Genomic DNA, 15,000 nt, shown 5'->3' on the forward strand with positions numbered 1-15,000 from the left:
CGTCAAGTACATCATTTAACATCTCCACATCAATAAAAGGGTTTCAATGAAGCCTTTTTCATTATTTTGCTTTACCCGTTTTCCATACTAACTATTTTCCAGACGTTTTCAGGAATATTGTTGGATTACAGCCCTAAATTGTACAGGTTTTTTAAAAGTATTTAGTTAGGTTTTAGAAAAAATTAATATGAAAATGTTATTCCCCAGGGGCCCGTTTCTGAAAAGTCCCGAAATTTTACGGGGCGTTTTCGGTTGTCGCAATTCCCTTTGTATCTCAAGAACGGAGAGGATTTAATTTGTCAAACTTCAGAGTTATTTTTCTTTTTGTTGCCTTGAAATCATGTTAAAGATCGGCTTTCTAAAACAAGCGGTTGGCAATTTCACAAATGGCTTTTCAGGCCCAAATAGTTTTCGGGACTTTCAAGAAACGGGGCCCAGGTTAGGTTGGTCCATATTTGATAAACACTGTGCCTGAAGTCCTTAGGCAGAGTTTTTTCTCTATATGGACCTCCAAGCCAGCAAGTAGCATACAAGTCTGTTCTCCAAATGAATATGTACCAAACCACTGTAGTATATAATGCACCACTTGACTGGGATGGCGCCATAAAAATGCATAATGAAGTAATGCAACTCTTGCTGCTGTTTAGTACTCTTGAACATGACTGAGTGATTCATTTCATCAACTCTTTGTGTGATTTGTAGGGTACACTTGATGCTGGTCGCATTGGCATTGCAGCACAAGCATTAGGAATAGCACAGGTATAGTAGGGTTACATACATACATACATACATACATACATAATTGACCTCTCCCCATAGGGGCTTTTCAGGGCCAATGAATCAACGAAACAACAGAACACAACTATAACTGTTAGGGAATCCCAACTGACCGGAGGCAAACCAGTTGGCTATTTACAAGTGCAGCTGCAAAGTTGAACCATGGACTACCAGGATCAAATTCAACGAGTGGTCAGAGAGCGGGTCTTGAACCGGGATCTCCGGATCTCAAGGCAAGCGCCCTAACCACTGGGCCACACTGCCTAACACTGGGCCACACTGCCTCCTACAGTCGTTGGCATCATTTTGGTAATGCCTCTGGCACTGTATTAATGTGTCCTTTAGGTGATTAGAAAGAATTGCAGGTTACATTTGGCTTTTAAAATCTGTTGCAGGCTTCTCTGGAATGTGCCATAGATTACTCACAAAAAAGATTTGCCTTTGATCAACCACTTTCAAGCTTTCAAACTATTCAGGTATTTTACTTCATTTCCACTACAACATCAGTTCTTGAAATTAGTGGTCGTCTAGTACTTCCAGGTGACTAGAAAGTTTACCGGTAGACCAGTTTTTGGTAAAATGAAAAGCCTGGTCGCCCGAAAAAAAAAAAAACAAAAAAAAAAACACACAACCAGTAAAAAATAGAAAATTAATTACATAAGTAGCCCCTGACTCACTTGTCCATTTCCATTGTCGATGTCCAATAGTAGTGTGAAGTTAACAAGAATTAATTTGCAGAAGCTGAGCATTTCCCATGTATTGAATATCTGTGGCTTTTACAAAAAATGTCAGATAGGAAAATTTAAGAGACAATGTCACAAACATGTACGAGATGGAGATTGGAGACTTCCACAAAAAAATCACAGGCACAGACTTAGAACTATGGGATACTCAAGCTCCAATTCCTTGTGATTATATTTATCAGGGTACAAAATTTACAGGTTTATTTGCCTGGGTTTTGAAGCAAAGACAAGCCTGGTAAATAATGAAATGATGAATTTTAGTTGTAGGAATGCATAAATTTTAAGGATGAAATGAAAATACTTCTCTTTTTCGGATATTCTGCTGTTTGTGGCAATTTACTTCTTGTCAACTGTACTTCTTGTTCATAAATACTGAATAAATTAACCAGACTTGAAGGTCAGTCAAACAACCAATATTATTTTAGTGCTGCAAGCAGTTATAGGCTTACCAAACAATAGGAAAATAGATATGAGGGCTTGTTGGCTTGTTTTTGTTTGACAGTTAACTATAAAAGTGGGCATCCTCAGGCTGACGTGAGCAGCAAAATGTATGCTGTTTGTTGTAAATTACAAAATCTCAAGCATCTGTTCTTCTTTAATTTCCTGCATCCAAAAGATTAAGTTAGCTGACATGGAAGTCAAGTTAGAAAGTGCCAGGCTTCTGACATGGAAAGCAGCAATGCTAAAAGATGCTGGAGAGAAATTCACAAAGGTCTGTTAAAAATTTGTCTGAGCCAAAATAAATCATTTTCACACACAACTGGGGGCCAAGCCAAGCCGATCATTTGGCATGATCTTTATTAACACAACCGAAACGAACATAGACCAGATCGGAAAAATCATGAACACTATTTACAAACTGAATGGAATGTGATAAACATTCTAAAAAAGGTACAAAGCCGCATTGAAAAGACTCAAGAGGGTTGGGTGGGAGGGGCAGGTTAGGCAATGGCAGATGGCAAAAAAACAAACTGGGCCACCCACAAACCATGCGACCTGAAGACCCCCCACATACTGGACCCCATTCTCCCAGCTGTGTGCAAGAAAAACATTTTCCACTTGCAGCTTCTTTTCAAATCCCTAAAGTGAAATCATCTCAGTTTTCATTTGAAAGTACATGTAATACTTGGTATCTCAAAAAAGGTGCACTTGAACTTGCTTTAATAAAAGAGAAACTTAAGAGAGCTACAGAATGGCTAATTGCCTTGTTCACTGATGGATGTACTTGCTGTCTCTGTCATTGGTTCAGACAGTTCTGTAATCTTAAAAATGCAAGAGTATTATATGTTTGAAACCTGTCAGAAGATTGGGAGGTTAGACTGAATGATTTAATTTATTTTCAAACTTGTTCTGTTCTTAGGAAGCAGCCATGGGAAAGCTTGCAGCATCTGAGGCTGCCACTAATATTTCACATCAGGTAAATATTTTTCTTTGACCAGTTAATGTTCAGTTAGTAACTGAACAACATTCATAGGACAACTGCAGAGAGATGCTGGACTCTAATGTCTGGAACTCTCAGCTATCGTGATGGAAATATGGAAATGGGAAAGACTCATTAAATTGGCAAGGATTTTTCGTAAGATATAGGAGTAGCAGTAGCAGCCTTATTGCAGACTTTAAGATCTATGATGGTGATGTTAACGAAAAGATCCCCTCAAAATATAACTTAGCATTCATGGATATTCCATCTCATTCATGTCAAGCAATGTGGGCAAAATACCCTAAAGTAAATTAATTTTAGGGACGAGCGGTTTCAGAGTAAAAAAGAGAAAATGAATGTTTCATTTGCATGCTCACGTTGTTGTCAAGACCTCAAATTTGGTCATTTCATGTGGTTGTTATGCAGACTACTGCACAGATATGTGCTAAAATGTGTGGCACACAATTAGTTTCTTCTTTCAACCAATGATATTCTTGTTTTGCGGCAGCGGCATTGCTATTATAGCCATTGCCGCTTGTTAAAGTTTCTATTAATAGAGGTGGTGGTGGTGGTGGTGGTGGTAGTAGTAGTAGTTCAATGTAGTAGTTAGTAGTACTAAAGGAAAGGAAAGGAACTTTATTTGGTTGTCTAGTCGTTCTAGCACTGGAGCACTAATTGGGGACACCGTAAACTGAAATTAACAATTAATGCAAATCAAGTCAATGTGGTTTTTGAGAAGAGGGGGAAACCGGAGTACCCAGAGAAAAACCTCTCGGTGCAGAGTAGAGAACCAACAAACTCAACCCACATATGACGCTGAGTCTAGTAGTAGTAGTAGTAGTAGTAGTAGTAGTAGTAGTAGTAATAGTAGTAATAGTAGTAGTAGTGGTAGTAGTAGTAGTGGTGGTGGTGGTGGTGGTGGTGGTGTAGTCGCCACCACCATCTCAGTCGTAGTAGTTGTAGCATGCAGTGGTAGTTGTTGTGGTCATTAAGTATTTAATATTTAGTTGTTAAGTGGTACTAAATTGAAGTAGTAAGAATAACTTTTAACTTCTTCCTTGGTAGAAAGGGTCCCTTCTCTATGGTTCAAATTCTGGAATATTGTTTTTTGGAAGGTTGGCAACTAGAAAGGGAAGTTATCATCCTAAGTGCTGTATTGATTTTTTTTCCAGTAACATAAGCTGGTTGACTTTTCACCCAATTCAGGGAAACCCTGTGATCTCCCTAACCTTGTTATAATGACGGTCCAACTTACTCTAGAACTCAATCTTGTATAGTCCTTAAATATACAGCCTTGTTTTTGGCTCTCTAAAATTCCATATCCCTTGATTTTCATCAATTTCAAGAGGGTAAGACCAAATTTCATAAAATCTGTGGAAACTATCCTACATGTAGATCATGCTTTTTCCCTGACTGATGCAGTGGCAGATTAACAATGTTTATGTTGGTAAACATTTGGTTTTTTTATGTTGTTGTACAGTGCATACAAATCCTGGGTGGTATGGGTTATGTAACCGATATGCCAGCAGAGAGACACTACAGAGATGCAAGAATTACAGAGATTTACGAGGGAACAAGTGAAGTACAAAGAATAGTAATTGCTGGACAACTCTTAAAAGAATATGCTAATTAACAAACTGGAACACAGTATTTGTTTTCTAACTGGGAAAAAGAATGACAGCTTTTGACTCAATTATGATAGATGAATTTCTGAACAGATTACTTTTGGCGTAACAATAAAACTGCATTGATTCTATTTCCAATAATTATACTCTGAAAGGGTTAAACTATTTTATTTGGACATCAGAAGCTTAACATTGTTTCTGCCTCTCTTGGATTAAATTATAAAGTTTTAGTTTTTCACCTTCAAAGCTCTTTTCTGAAGTTCAAACTAAAAAAAATTTAGTTGCTTAGAGAGAATCTGAATAAAATAAAAACAAGACAGCTGTTCTTGCATTTGTAAAAAAGGACATTCAACTTAAATTATAAAATTGATTGAATGTGCAGTTTCAGGTTATTGAAAGATGATATCAATGTGACTGTTAAGGCTAGAGTATTTAAGGATGTAAAAACAAACCAATACAGCTGGAACCTGTTTTTGAAACAATAAGAATTAAAACAAATTTTTTAGTGACGCCAAACATTGTTTAATGCAGTTACAGTCCTAAGGTACAGAGAATGGTAATCATTTGTTTAAAAAGAGTTCAACAAACCAAGATAAATGTACATCTATACTTCAATAAAATACCTTTTTGTACAAAACATGAATAGATTTTAGTGAATCAGTTTTGTCCAGATTGTGAAGGGACATTGTGTGGTACGAGTTCTTGTGCAGCTTCTCTTGCTGATTTCCAGCAATGCAGTTTAATGTTAACTTGTATTGTTAAAGGGAGTGTTGGTGGAGTCATGTCTTCCTCCTCACCATGGTTATCTACATGTTTGTCCTTTTCTTTCCCCTTCTTGTCATCTTTGCTTGACTTTGGATGTCCAGCTTTGTTTTTGCCTGCGGTGGATGCTCGTAGATTTCCTTTGGAGGGCTTGTCAGCACCATCTGGCCAGAAACAAAGGTGTTGACAAGAATGCTAAACAAGTGACTCCTATTAACATTTTACATAGACTAAACTTGCACCATTCAGTGGGGAACAATGGACAAGACCAATGTAATAATAAATGCATTGATGTGCTCAAAACAGGTGACAATAACCAAAAGGGTTGGTTCCTAAAAAAACTGTGGTGTGGTGTGCTGCACAGGTGGGAAGTGAAACATTAAAATTTGGTTTTACCTAGACACACTTGATAAAAATTCACCTAAGTTAAGACACATACAAGGTAACTGGTACTCAACTAATCTATGGTTAGGTTAAGAAATCTATGCTACAGATTTTATGTTAGAATGTTCTCACACCGTTGCATAGAAGGCCCACCACCTTCAAGCGACAGGCTTTTCGACCATTTGTTTTTGTTATGGGAATTTGCATTGCTTATTGTAGCAACCTGATTGGATGAATTTCACTTTTCATATGTGAACATAGACCTTTTTACCGATATGGCGGCCATTAGCTATTATGGGATGCCCAGGGGGCAAATACATATTAATCTGCCCCTTGAGCATCCCATAAGGTCTTTCGAAACAAGCAAAAAGGTCTATTGTTCCGCTGCACGCAATGCCTGTTGATGGAATGTGGGCCTTTAAAAATTTGTGGCAAACATGTTAACTCGCTGAGTTTTGGTCAAGTGATTTACCAAATATGGTTGTAAGTTGAACCAGACCAAAAAATGTTAAATAGAACAAACTTGGCAAAACACGATAACTGTAGTTAAAGGGACTCAAGAAAGACTATTTGAAGGAGTCCATATCTTGAATCAGTATTACCTTTAATTGACTTCTTTTTACCATAGGCATCAGATTTAGAACAAGATCCCTCTCCTTTTTTATTACTCTCTGGAGTGCCTTCTTCGCCTTCACAAACACACTCCGACTCCACTTCAAGTTCCCCTTCCAGTATAGGAGAGAGTTGGACATGACATGAACCCAACTCTGATCGTGTTCTTGGTAGCTCAAAGAGCTCAATGTCTTCTTGTTTGCTCTTCTTGCTTTTTCCTTCCCTTGGCTGTGAATATTGAATGCAGAATTAATGTTGGTGGATTTCTCCCAATGATGAACAAAATTTATTAATGCTGTGTGTGCAATATTTTGAGAAAACCTTTGATTCAATCACAGTCTTCTGAATGATTCTCCAATAATTACTGAGAAATTAATGTCTATTTGGTCAGCAGATAAATTATTTACTTTTCCCTTTGCAGATTCTTTCCGCTTCTCTTTAGTTGGCACCTTCTGTGCTTTGCTTCCTGGGCGACCTAAGACAGAATGACTTAAATTTTATAAGATAGTCACCTACAAATGCACTCTATGTCAACTACTGGTTTACAAGAGTACGTGTTGGCTTATCATAATTATACTGTGGCAAATATCAACCATGCGACCATACCATCACCCAGGGCTACTTCCCTCATGGCATCTTTTAACTACAAAGTGTTTTTTTGATGTTTCCATCAAACCACTACACAGACGACAAAGAATGTAGGACTTCCATTTTTGTGTGACACGAAGCTGAGAAAAAAGGCTGTGTACATTGGTAATCATAAGTGAAGCAACTTTTTTTAAAATGTTAACCCTTTGATGTCCAAAACGGCCTAAACCGGCCAGACTTGGCGCCCAACTTTTTTACTCTAACGCCAGACGATTTTACTCATCAATGGGGAACCCCTGGGAGTCAATGGGTTAAACCAGAGGGACAGAAAATAACAGACTGGTTTAGCCCGTCTTTATCAAATTACAGATGACCCTTTGACCGTTAAACTGGCCCTTGTTTGAGAGTAAAATTATCTGGCGTTAGACAGAATAAAACTTATGTGTCACACTTAGGAGGGAAGGGATTAAAACGAACATAGATTTTTGAATGGACCTAGATGTTGGTCACCCGTTATCTCTGACCAGCCCCTAATGTATTATTAACAACTACCAGCAATAGCCTGGCATTACAAAGAGCATATTAAGTGTCGCTCTTATGAGGGAAAGGGTTAATTTTTTGGCAAAGCACTTATCAAAAACATGCAAAATTCACTTAAAATTCTTCCACGCAAAATCCATCAGTATATCTTAAAGCCTTGAGGTTTGGGTTGATACCTGGGCCCAAACGTGAATTGTATCCACAACAAAAAAACATTATGTCCAACGTACTTTTACTTGATGCTAAGGACTTGTTATCATCATTTTGCTGTGCATTAGGATCCTCCAAAACATACATGTGCTTAGTCTTAACCACTGTGAACTGGACACCGTTTTGAAGATAGTCTCTTAGAGGAGCCAATAAATGTGTGTGGAATTTTCCACAGTAGTCAAGCTCTATTCCCTCTTCAGACCAAGGCAAGCTATGTGTTGCAACCATCTGCAACAAACCTGGCAGAGATAATTAAAAGTATTTACATCGCCTATAACATAAAAACTGAACAAGATTGTTTAATAAATTCATGACTCTGAGGCTGTCCGTCAACAAAGAGGTCACCTAGATATGTTCTAAGTGGTTCTATGGTAACGAATCCGATCCAACCATAATTTGCATTGGTCAGCACATCACACAAGGGCAACCAACAAGCAGATTAAGCCAAAGCGTTTGAGAGACATTTCTAGGCTCCTTGCAATGTATAAAAGACTGTCTAAAGAGATGATTTTATCACCTAGAAGAATTTGGTCTGTCTGGATATCTTAGCGGAAAATTGAGGTGTCCGAGAATTTTAGGGAACGATATCTTCATAATTTTCAGAAATTGCAAGCTGAACGTTTTTTTCTAAGAACTTCCAACCTAACCATTTGCTCACCTGAAACTGCCAGGTGACCTTTTTAAGTGCCAAAACTTGCAAAAATATCCCTTCTGAAAATGTCCTTGTGGGCCTACCTTTTCCTGGTTATGAATCTTTTAGGAAACGTTTTAGTAAAAAAATCTTTAGCTGTTTGGCAACGTAGAACCGAAATTCTGAGAACAGTTTGACTCTCCCAAACATATATTTCACAGAGGATTATCATTGGGTGCCCCTGATCACATCACCTTCAAAGATTGTTGGTAACTGTCATGTTGGCCAACAACGTGGGCTGACATTGTTTGATGATGTGTTGCTTGGATTAGATTTGTTACTATTACCGTGCTTAGGATTGCAAGTAATGTGAATGTCAATACAAGTGTCATCAAGTGTTCTCTTGCCATTAATTATACTTCTATTAAATGGGGACATTTGAGTGAATGTTAACCCATTAACACAAGTTGCTAGCTGAACTGCCCTGGGCCGCCCCCAGTGAGGATCACTTCACCATAATTTGCGTCTATAACCTGCACTTTAAACAGATAACATTAATTTTATTTCACCAATGCTAACATTAACTCTATTATACTTCAAACATAGTTGACACTTAAACCTGACAGGATACTTCCTGAAGTTAACAAAAATTCAGCATGCATGTCATTACTATCTTTAGCATAAGTTGCAATCTTAGCAGTAGATAAGTCTAACAGTCCTCAACTTGCTAAAATTGGCTTCAGGCTGCCAATAATATTGATATTTATGGTGGTCTTATTGGAGGAAGTCATGGAAAGATAAGTAAAGGATTATTTAAGTTAACAACTGCGTCGCTAAGTGGAGGTTGGGTGCCTGGAAAAAACCTGACCACCCAGCCATGACGCCCCATGCCCCTGAGAATGCAGGCACCCATCCGTCACACTGATAAACACTTAGAAAATAGATAGGGAAAGGGAGGGAAAAAACTGCTAAACACTCCACACAAAATGCTCCTTCTTCCCGCCACACTGATGAATAAGCTCTACAACCTAAAGCAAGAGGAATCCGACACGTGCAAATATAACAAAAACACCGAAGAAAATAATTTTTGTCAGTGGTTTTGTTATAATTATATCACAAGATATATATTTATATAATATATTTATATTATTGACTGCAGTCGCTCGTAGTTGTTAACTCAGTTAAATTGCATTTACCAGTAACTTCTTCTTTTGATTGAAACAGAGAGTAACACAAAATTTGGGTTACAAAGCTTTGAAATTTGCAGATTGCTAGTGGGTCGACAGTTAAGACTTTTTGCCCAGGGAAACAGTGGGTGAAAAAGTGAAGATCAGAACACTATAATAATAGTTTTTTATTAATAAATTATGTTTTAACTTACTAGAATCTCCACTTTGGGAAATACCATCAACACTACTGCCTTCCTCTTGGTTAACATTCTTATTGTCATTGGCTGTCTTTAGTGAGATGGCAGGAACTGAAAGAACTGGGGACTCACATACTGGAGAGTCGTTTGGGCACAGTGTGGGTTCGGCCTTAAGGAAGCGGAATTCAATGTGGTACTTGTGTTCAGTCTTGGGGTAATCAGCATTGATTTCAGGATCCTAGTACAAAAATAATACAATGAAGGCTTTAAAGCTTACAAGAGGAAAGAAGCAGGCCTATAGCTAGCTCAAATGCCTGATGTGTGTCTTTGAAAGCCAGAGGTTACAAGTGCAATTCTCAGCAACTTCAATGTCTGTTTCGACTTTCCTCTGATTTGCATAGCTATTGCTTTAAATACCCGTAAAATAGAGCAGTGACAATGGGAGGGGGTAAAGGGCAGCTGTAGGCTTCTATTGATTCCAGCCTGGTAGCTGAAGGTACTACCAAAATTAAATAAAATGACAGAGTAACAAAAGCAAAACAACAAGGCTATTTAAAGTTGGATAACACCAAAGATGAATTATGCAGCATAACACCTCTGTTGAGACAATATAAAACATGTTGTCCAGGAAAGATAGTCTAAGAGTAAACCTTTCATCAAATTTATAATAGCATAAGCTCCAAGAAGGAGTTTGCATATATACGGTACAGCCTGTAAGACTGAGCATTGTGCAAAATCCTTGGATCTTTCAGTCTTCAGGTTTTTCTGTCTAAATTTGAAAAAAACTGTCTTGCTTGTAGAGTAAGTCTTTACTTGTTTTGGTCTGCAAAGTTGGTACTTTAAAACTCTGAACCCCTTTTGAAATCTAATGTTGAAGATAATTTAATAGCAACATGCCTTGAGCTAGCCCGTACATATTAAGCAAAAGAGGACTTTTTCCGTGTTTACATGTACATAAACCTCATCTAATCATTCGGGGAGTTGGGAGAATTCAAGGCAGTTATGTAAACCCGAGATGCAGTCAAGGGTTTACATAACTGTCAACAATTTTCTCAACTCCCCGAGTGATTAGATGAGGTTATGTATAAACATGGAACAAAGTCCTCTATTGCTTTTATAAAACATTTCTCAAAAATAATTCGAAAAGGAAAATGCTTTTTTTTTACTTCAAGGCTGAAACAGATTTTCTTGATACATGCTCATATTTCCTACCTGCAAGGCTGTTGCCTAACAGGAGCCCAGTAGCCTGGGGCTCCCAAAGAATAGCTCTGGGCGCCTTAATTTTTCACAGCAACACCTTTCACTTCATATGTTGGGCTCCTAAGTTCTAAGCGTTTAGCTCTGAGGGCCCCTTTAAAATTTTCTTAGGCAGCAGCCTTCCCTACCTGACAACACATAACCAATCAAAATTCATGTGATGTCACAGACGTGTTTACATTCTCTTATCTAAACACAGTTATTGATCAATGAGAATACGCGTACTATCATAATTATTTTATAAAACCCCTTCTGATAGAGAATCATAAAACCCACTTGATAATATTTTGAACTAATATGTAAGTTTCAAAAAAATGTTTTGTTTTTCGCCATTACCACAAACACCCAGCATACTGTAAAAGTCTTGATTTGGCCATTGCATGCATAATACAGACCTCAATCTCTTCTGGCATTTTAACTCCCTTGATGTTCCTTATTGATACTGTGACTTGTGCTTCATCAAGAGGAACATCTTAAAACATTAAGACAGTGAAAATGCATGTCAGTGGTATTGACAGAAACTCAGTTATTTGCTAAGTTTTAAGCCACAGCAAGATATCATTTTAAAGAAGAGACTGTAACCTTCACCTAGCTTCTTCAAGGACAGTACAGAATTGAACAAATTAAAAGAGAAATAATTTAATGTAAATTCTTAATTCTTAATTCTTAATTAAAAGTAACTACCACAAATGAATTTGTTCTCTATAGTAAACACTCTGTGATTAACAATAATTTATTTTTAAATTTAGTAGTATAAACATATGCTGCTGAATGGTCTTGATCTGCGAGAAGCCCCTTTATTATTATATATAGTCCTGATTGACAATTTAGTCATGTATGCTATAACTGTAAAACTACATTTTATACAACAACACCTCAATATTGTAAATCTGCACACCCTCTAGTTGCTGAAAGTCAACAATGCCAGCCTTCTATAGCATAGGAAAACATCTCCAGTACTTTTACGTTTACTTGCTTAAATTCCCATTTTTGCACAAGGGACTTGAGAGAACTAATTCATGTTGTTCTGCCAATTGGCAAGTGTGACACATACCTTTCAACTTCGAAAGGCCTTTGAAGAAATGCTTTTCATCAGCAGAAATTCTGATATCATCAAGAATTGTCAGTTGCCGGATAGAGTCTATTGTGTAGCCACGATAACCTGGAACAAGCTAAATGAAGAAATCAAGGGCAGTCAGAATAATATTGAATACAATTATAAGTAAACACTTGGTGACTAGGATTTAATGATAAATCCAATACAATCATCTTCTATTAGTTTGAACTTGATGTATACCCTTGATAAAAAGCGTCACAGGATCTTTAAGTTTCTTTAAAGACTTTTTAATTTCTAGTAAAGGTTCTCGCAATGTTTTTGTTGATGACCTTCCATGGTCCTTGGAACATCTTAAGTTCTTAAAAGTACTTATTAACAATCTTGTCACAGTATCCTGGATGAAATAATTCTCTCAGGATCTGAGCAAGATCTGCAAACTTATAAGAATCTTTAAAGATTCTGACAACAATCATGAAGAATCCTTGAATGGATTTTACCGGTACTTCCATTTCTGGTGAAAAGCAGCTAGGACTTTCAACGCTGAAAAATATTTCTTTTACTTTCCTAAACAATAAACATTCAGAACAGGCACATCTGGGGCGGTCAGGTGGAATTAAGAATTTTTACAATGACCCCTGTGAATATGAATGTAAACATGCTTGCAATTTAACAACATCTAAGTCTGTTTCCTTGCTGAGAATGAGACTTACAGGTTTTACACTGCACTCAGTCTGGTTGCTCAAAGCATGGTTAGCGCTAACCAGCGTTAAATACCACAGAAACCTATAGGTTTTGATACCTCTTAACCAATGGTTAGCACTAACCAGTCTTCGAGCAACCAGCCCAAGATGATTTTACTTGTCAGTGGAGGCGGCTTCAGAGGTGAATGGGTCAACAACATCTACCTAGGTGTCCTTTCAATATAATTAATCTTGTCCATCCTTGGTGAAAATCCTTACAGGATCTTTGAGGATCTTTTAAGATATTCAAGGACCTTTAAAAGATAATTAAAGATAAGTATATTTCAAGTATTCTATAACGATCTTTAAAGATCTTTAAAGGGAATTCAAAGATCTTTAATAGAAAAGATCTTTCAAGGATCTTTGCTAGGATCCTTCAAGATCCTTGAGGATTCAGTAAAGATCTTTCAAAGATCTTTAATGAATCTTTTCAAGGATCTTGCAAAGATCTTTGCAAAGATCCTTCAGGATCTTTAAGGATTTTATCAAGATCTTGCAAAGATCCTTAGTAAGATCCTTACAGGATCTTTGCCAGGATCCTTAAAGATCCTTTAGGATTCAAAGAGGATCTTTAAAAGATGTTTTAGGAATCTTTTCAAGGATCTTGAAAAGATCTTTGCTAAGATCCTTCAGGATCTTCAAGGATTTCATCAAGATCTTGCAAAGATCCTTAGTAAGATCCTAACAGGATCTTTGCTAGGATCCTTAAAGATCCTTAAGGATTCATTGAGGACCTTTTAAAGATCTTTAAGGAATCTTTTCAAGGATCTTGCAAAGATCTTTGCTAAGATCCTTCAGGATCTTCAAGGATTTTATAAAGATCTTGCAAAGATCCTTGGTAAGATCCCAACAGGATATTTGCTAGGATCCTTAAAGATCCTTGAGGATTCAGTCAAGATCTTTCAAAGATCTTTGAGGAATCTTTTCAAGGATCTTGGAAAGATCTTTGAGGAATGTTTTCAAAAATCTTGCACAGATCTTTGCTAAGATCCTTCAGGATCCTTGAGGATTCAATGAGGATCTTTCAAAGATCTTAAACGAATTTTTTGAAGGATCTTTGCTAGAATCCTTGAGGATCTTCAAGGATTTTATCAAGATCTTGCAAAGATCCTTGGTAAGGGTAAACAGGATTTTTCCTAGGATTCTTAAGATCCTTAATGAGGATCTTGCAGAAAAAGGTCAGACTTTCCAACAGGTATGGCTAATACCTTGTTCAAAGTAGTGCACATTATTCAGTTTGTCAGCTGATATAGTAAGAACAACTGAGAACCACTTTATAATTATTTTTACAGTTTATTACTTTATTTCAAATCTGCAACAGCTGTGACTTGCTGTCTCATTCATTGCAATGCAAAGACAGGGTTAAATCAGATTCGCTCGATAGTTCCCTTAATATATCATGCAGGAAATCATGGCCACCATAAATAATATCAAGAGACAAAAAGTAAAGTATTAAACTAGCATGAGCATCAGAATCTAAAATCATGCTGCTAATAAACTCTTAAATTCGAGAAAAAATAAAATCTATGTAATATGTAATTATGTATGTATGTATGCTCAATTCAAGCTTGTGAGCACAACTATTTTTCCTTTGGTCCTCACATTCTGTGTAGTTAATCTGTGATGTTATATGCCAACTGTTTTTGAAGTAGGAATTAAGTATACTGAAAATGTACTTCTGCAAGAGAAAATACTTCCTTAATTACTTGGAAGACTTGATGTATTTTTTTTGAAAGTCTTCAGAGTAAGAGAAAATCAGTATTGTGGTTATTAACACCATTCATCTGTTTTGCACATGCCCAAATTAGTTAATTCCATGTTGGTGTCATTTTACTACAATCGACCAGCAATTTTGTGCAATAGTACTGAATGTTCCAGTGAAACAACAATCAAAGTTTAAATTAAGTGCCAGCCCTTTTAGGAATTGATTTCATTTGGTGCCTTGAAAAAAGGAGCGTAATTCTCAATGCATGTATAACAAGGTTTGGTCTCATTCAAAGCATGTCAATGTGATATCTTTCGAGTTAATTCACTGTTCATAATACATGTACTTAGCTAAAGCAATGTTCTTTAAAGGCTCCAAACTTTGAAACATCAAATCACTCTGTACACGGAGAAATGAAAAAGAAAGCTTTTATTCTGATTGTGAGAAATATCATCAGATTACCTTGTTTCATGCGCTCATAATCGGCCTTATTCCAAAAGGAAAATGTCGAAGCATTACTCTTGAAAACTACACACTCCAAGTGAGCACTTAATCCTTCAATGAACTCCAGTATCTTTCAAAT

General features: G+C 36.9%; 2 protein-coding genes across 2 annotated transcripts in view; one reads left to right on the forward strand and one right to left on the reverse strand.

The window, feature by feature from the left end:
• LOC138047415 (short-chain specific acyl-CoA dehydrogenase, mitochondrial-like) overlaps positions 1–5,202 on the forward strand; it is an 11,333-nt gene extending 6,131 nt beyond the window's left edge. The window contains exons 5-9 of the mRNA XM_068894257.1: positions 703–759; positions 1,173–1,253; positions 2,137–2,232; positions 2,881–2,937; positions 4,421–5,202. Of these exons, the coding sequence (XP_068750358.1) occupies positions 703–759; positions 1,173–1,253; positions 2,137–2,232; positions 2,881–2,937; positions 4,421–4,573 (444 nt within the window). The 3' untranslated portion in view covers positions 4,574–5,202. The remainder of the gene's footprint in view (positions 1–702; positions 760–1,172; positions 1,254–2,136; positions 2,233–2,880; positions 2,938–4,420) is intronic.
• LOC138047414 (leucine-rich repeat-containing protein 43-like) overlaps positions 5,036–15,000 on the reverse strand; it is a 16,678-nt gene continuing 6,713 nt past the window's right edge. The window contains exons 7-13 of the mRNA XM_068894256.1: positions 11,970–12,087; positions 11,311–11,387; positions 9,674–9,896; positions 7,682–7,900; positions 6,731–6,798; positions 6,314–6,551; positions 5,036–5,491 (exon numbers count right to left, since the gene is read on the reverse strand). Of these exons, the coding sequence (XP_068750357.1) occupies positions 5,223–5,491; positions 6,314–6,551; positions 6,731–6,798; positions 7,682–7,900; positions 9,674–9,896; positions 11,311–11,387; positions 11,970–12,087 (1,212 nt within the window). The 3' untranslated portion in view covers positions 5,036–5,222. The remainder of the gene's footprint in view (positions 5,492–6,313; positions 6,552–6,730; positions 6,799–7,681; positions 7,901–9,673; positions 9,897–11,310; positions 11,388–11,969; positions 12,088–15,000) is intronic.

This window comes from Montipora capricornis, chromosome 4, assembly GCF_036669925.1.
Source record: "Montipora capricornis isolate CH-2021 chromosome 4, ASM3666992v2, whole genome shotgun sequence".
Lineage (NCBI taxonomy): Eukaryota > Metazoa > Cnidaria > Anthozoa > Scleractinia > Acroporidae > Montipora > Montipora capricornis.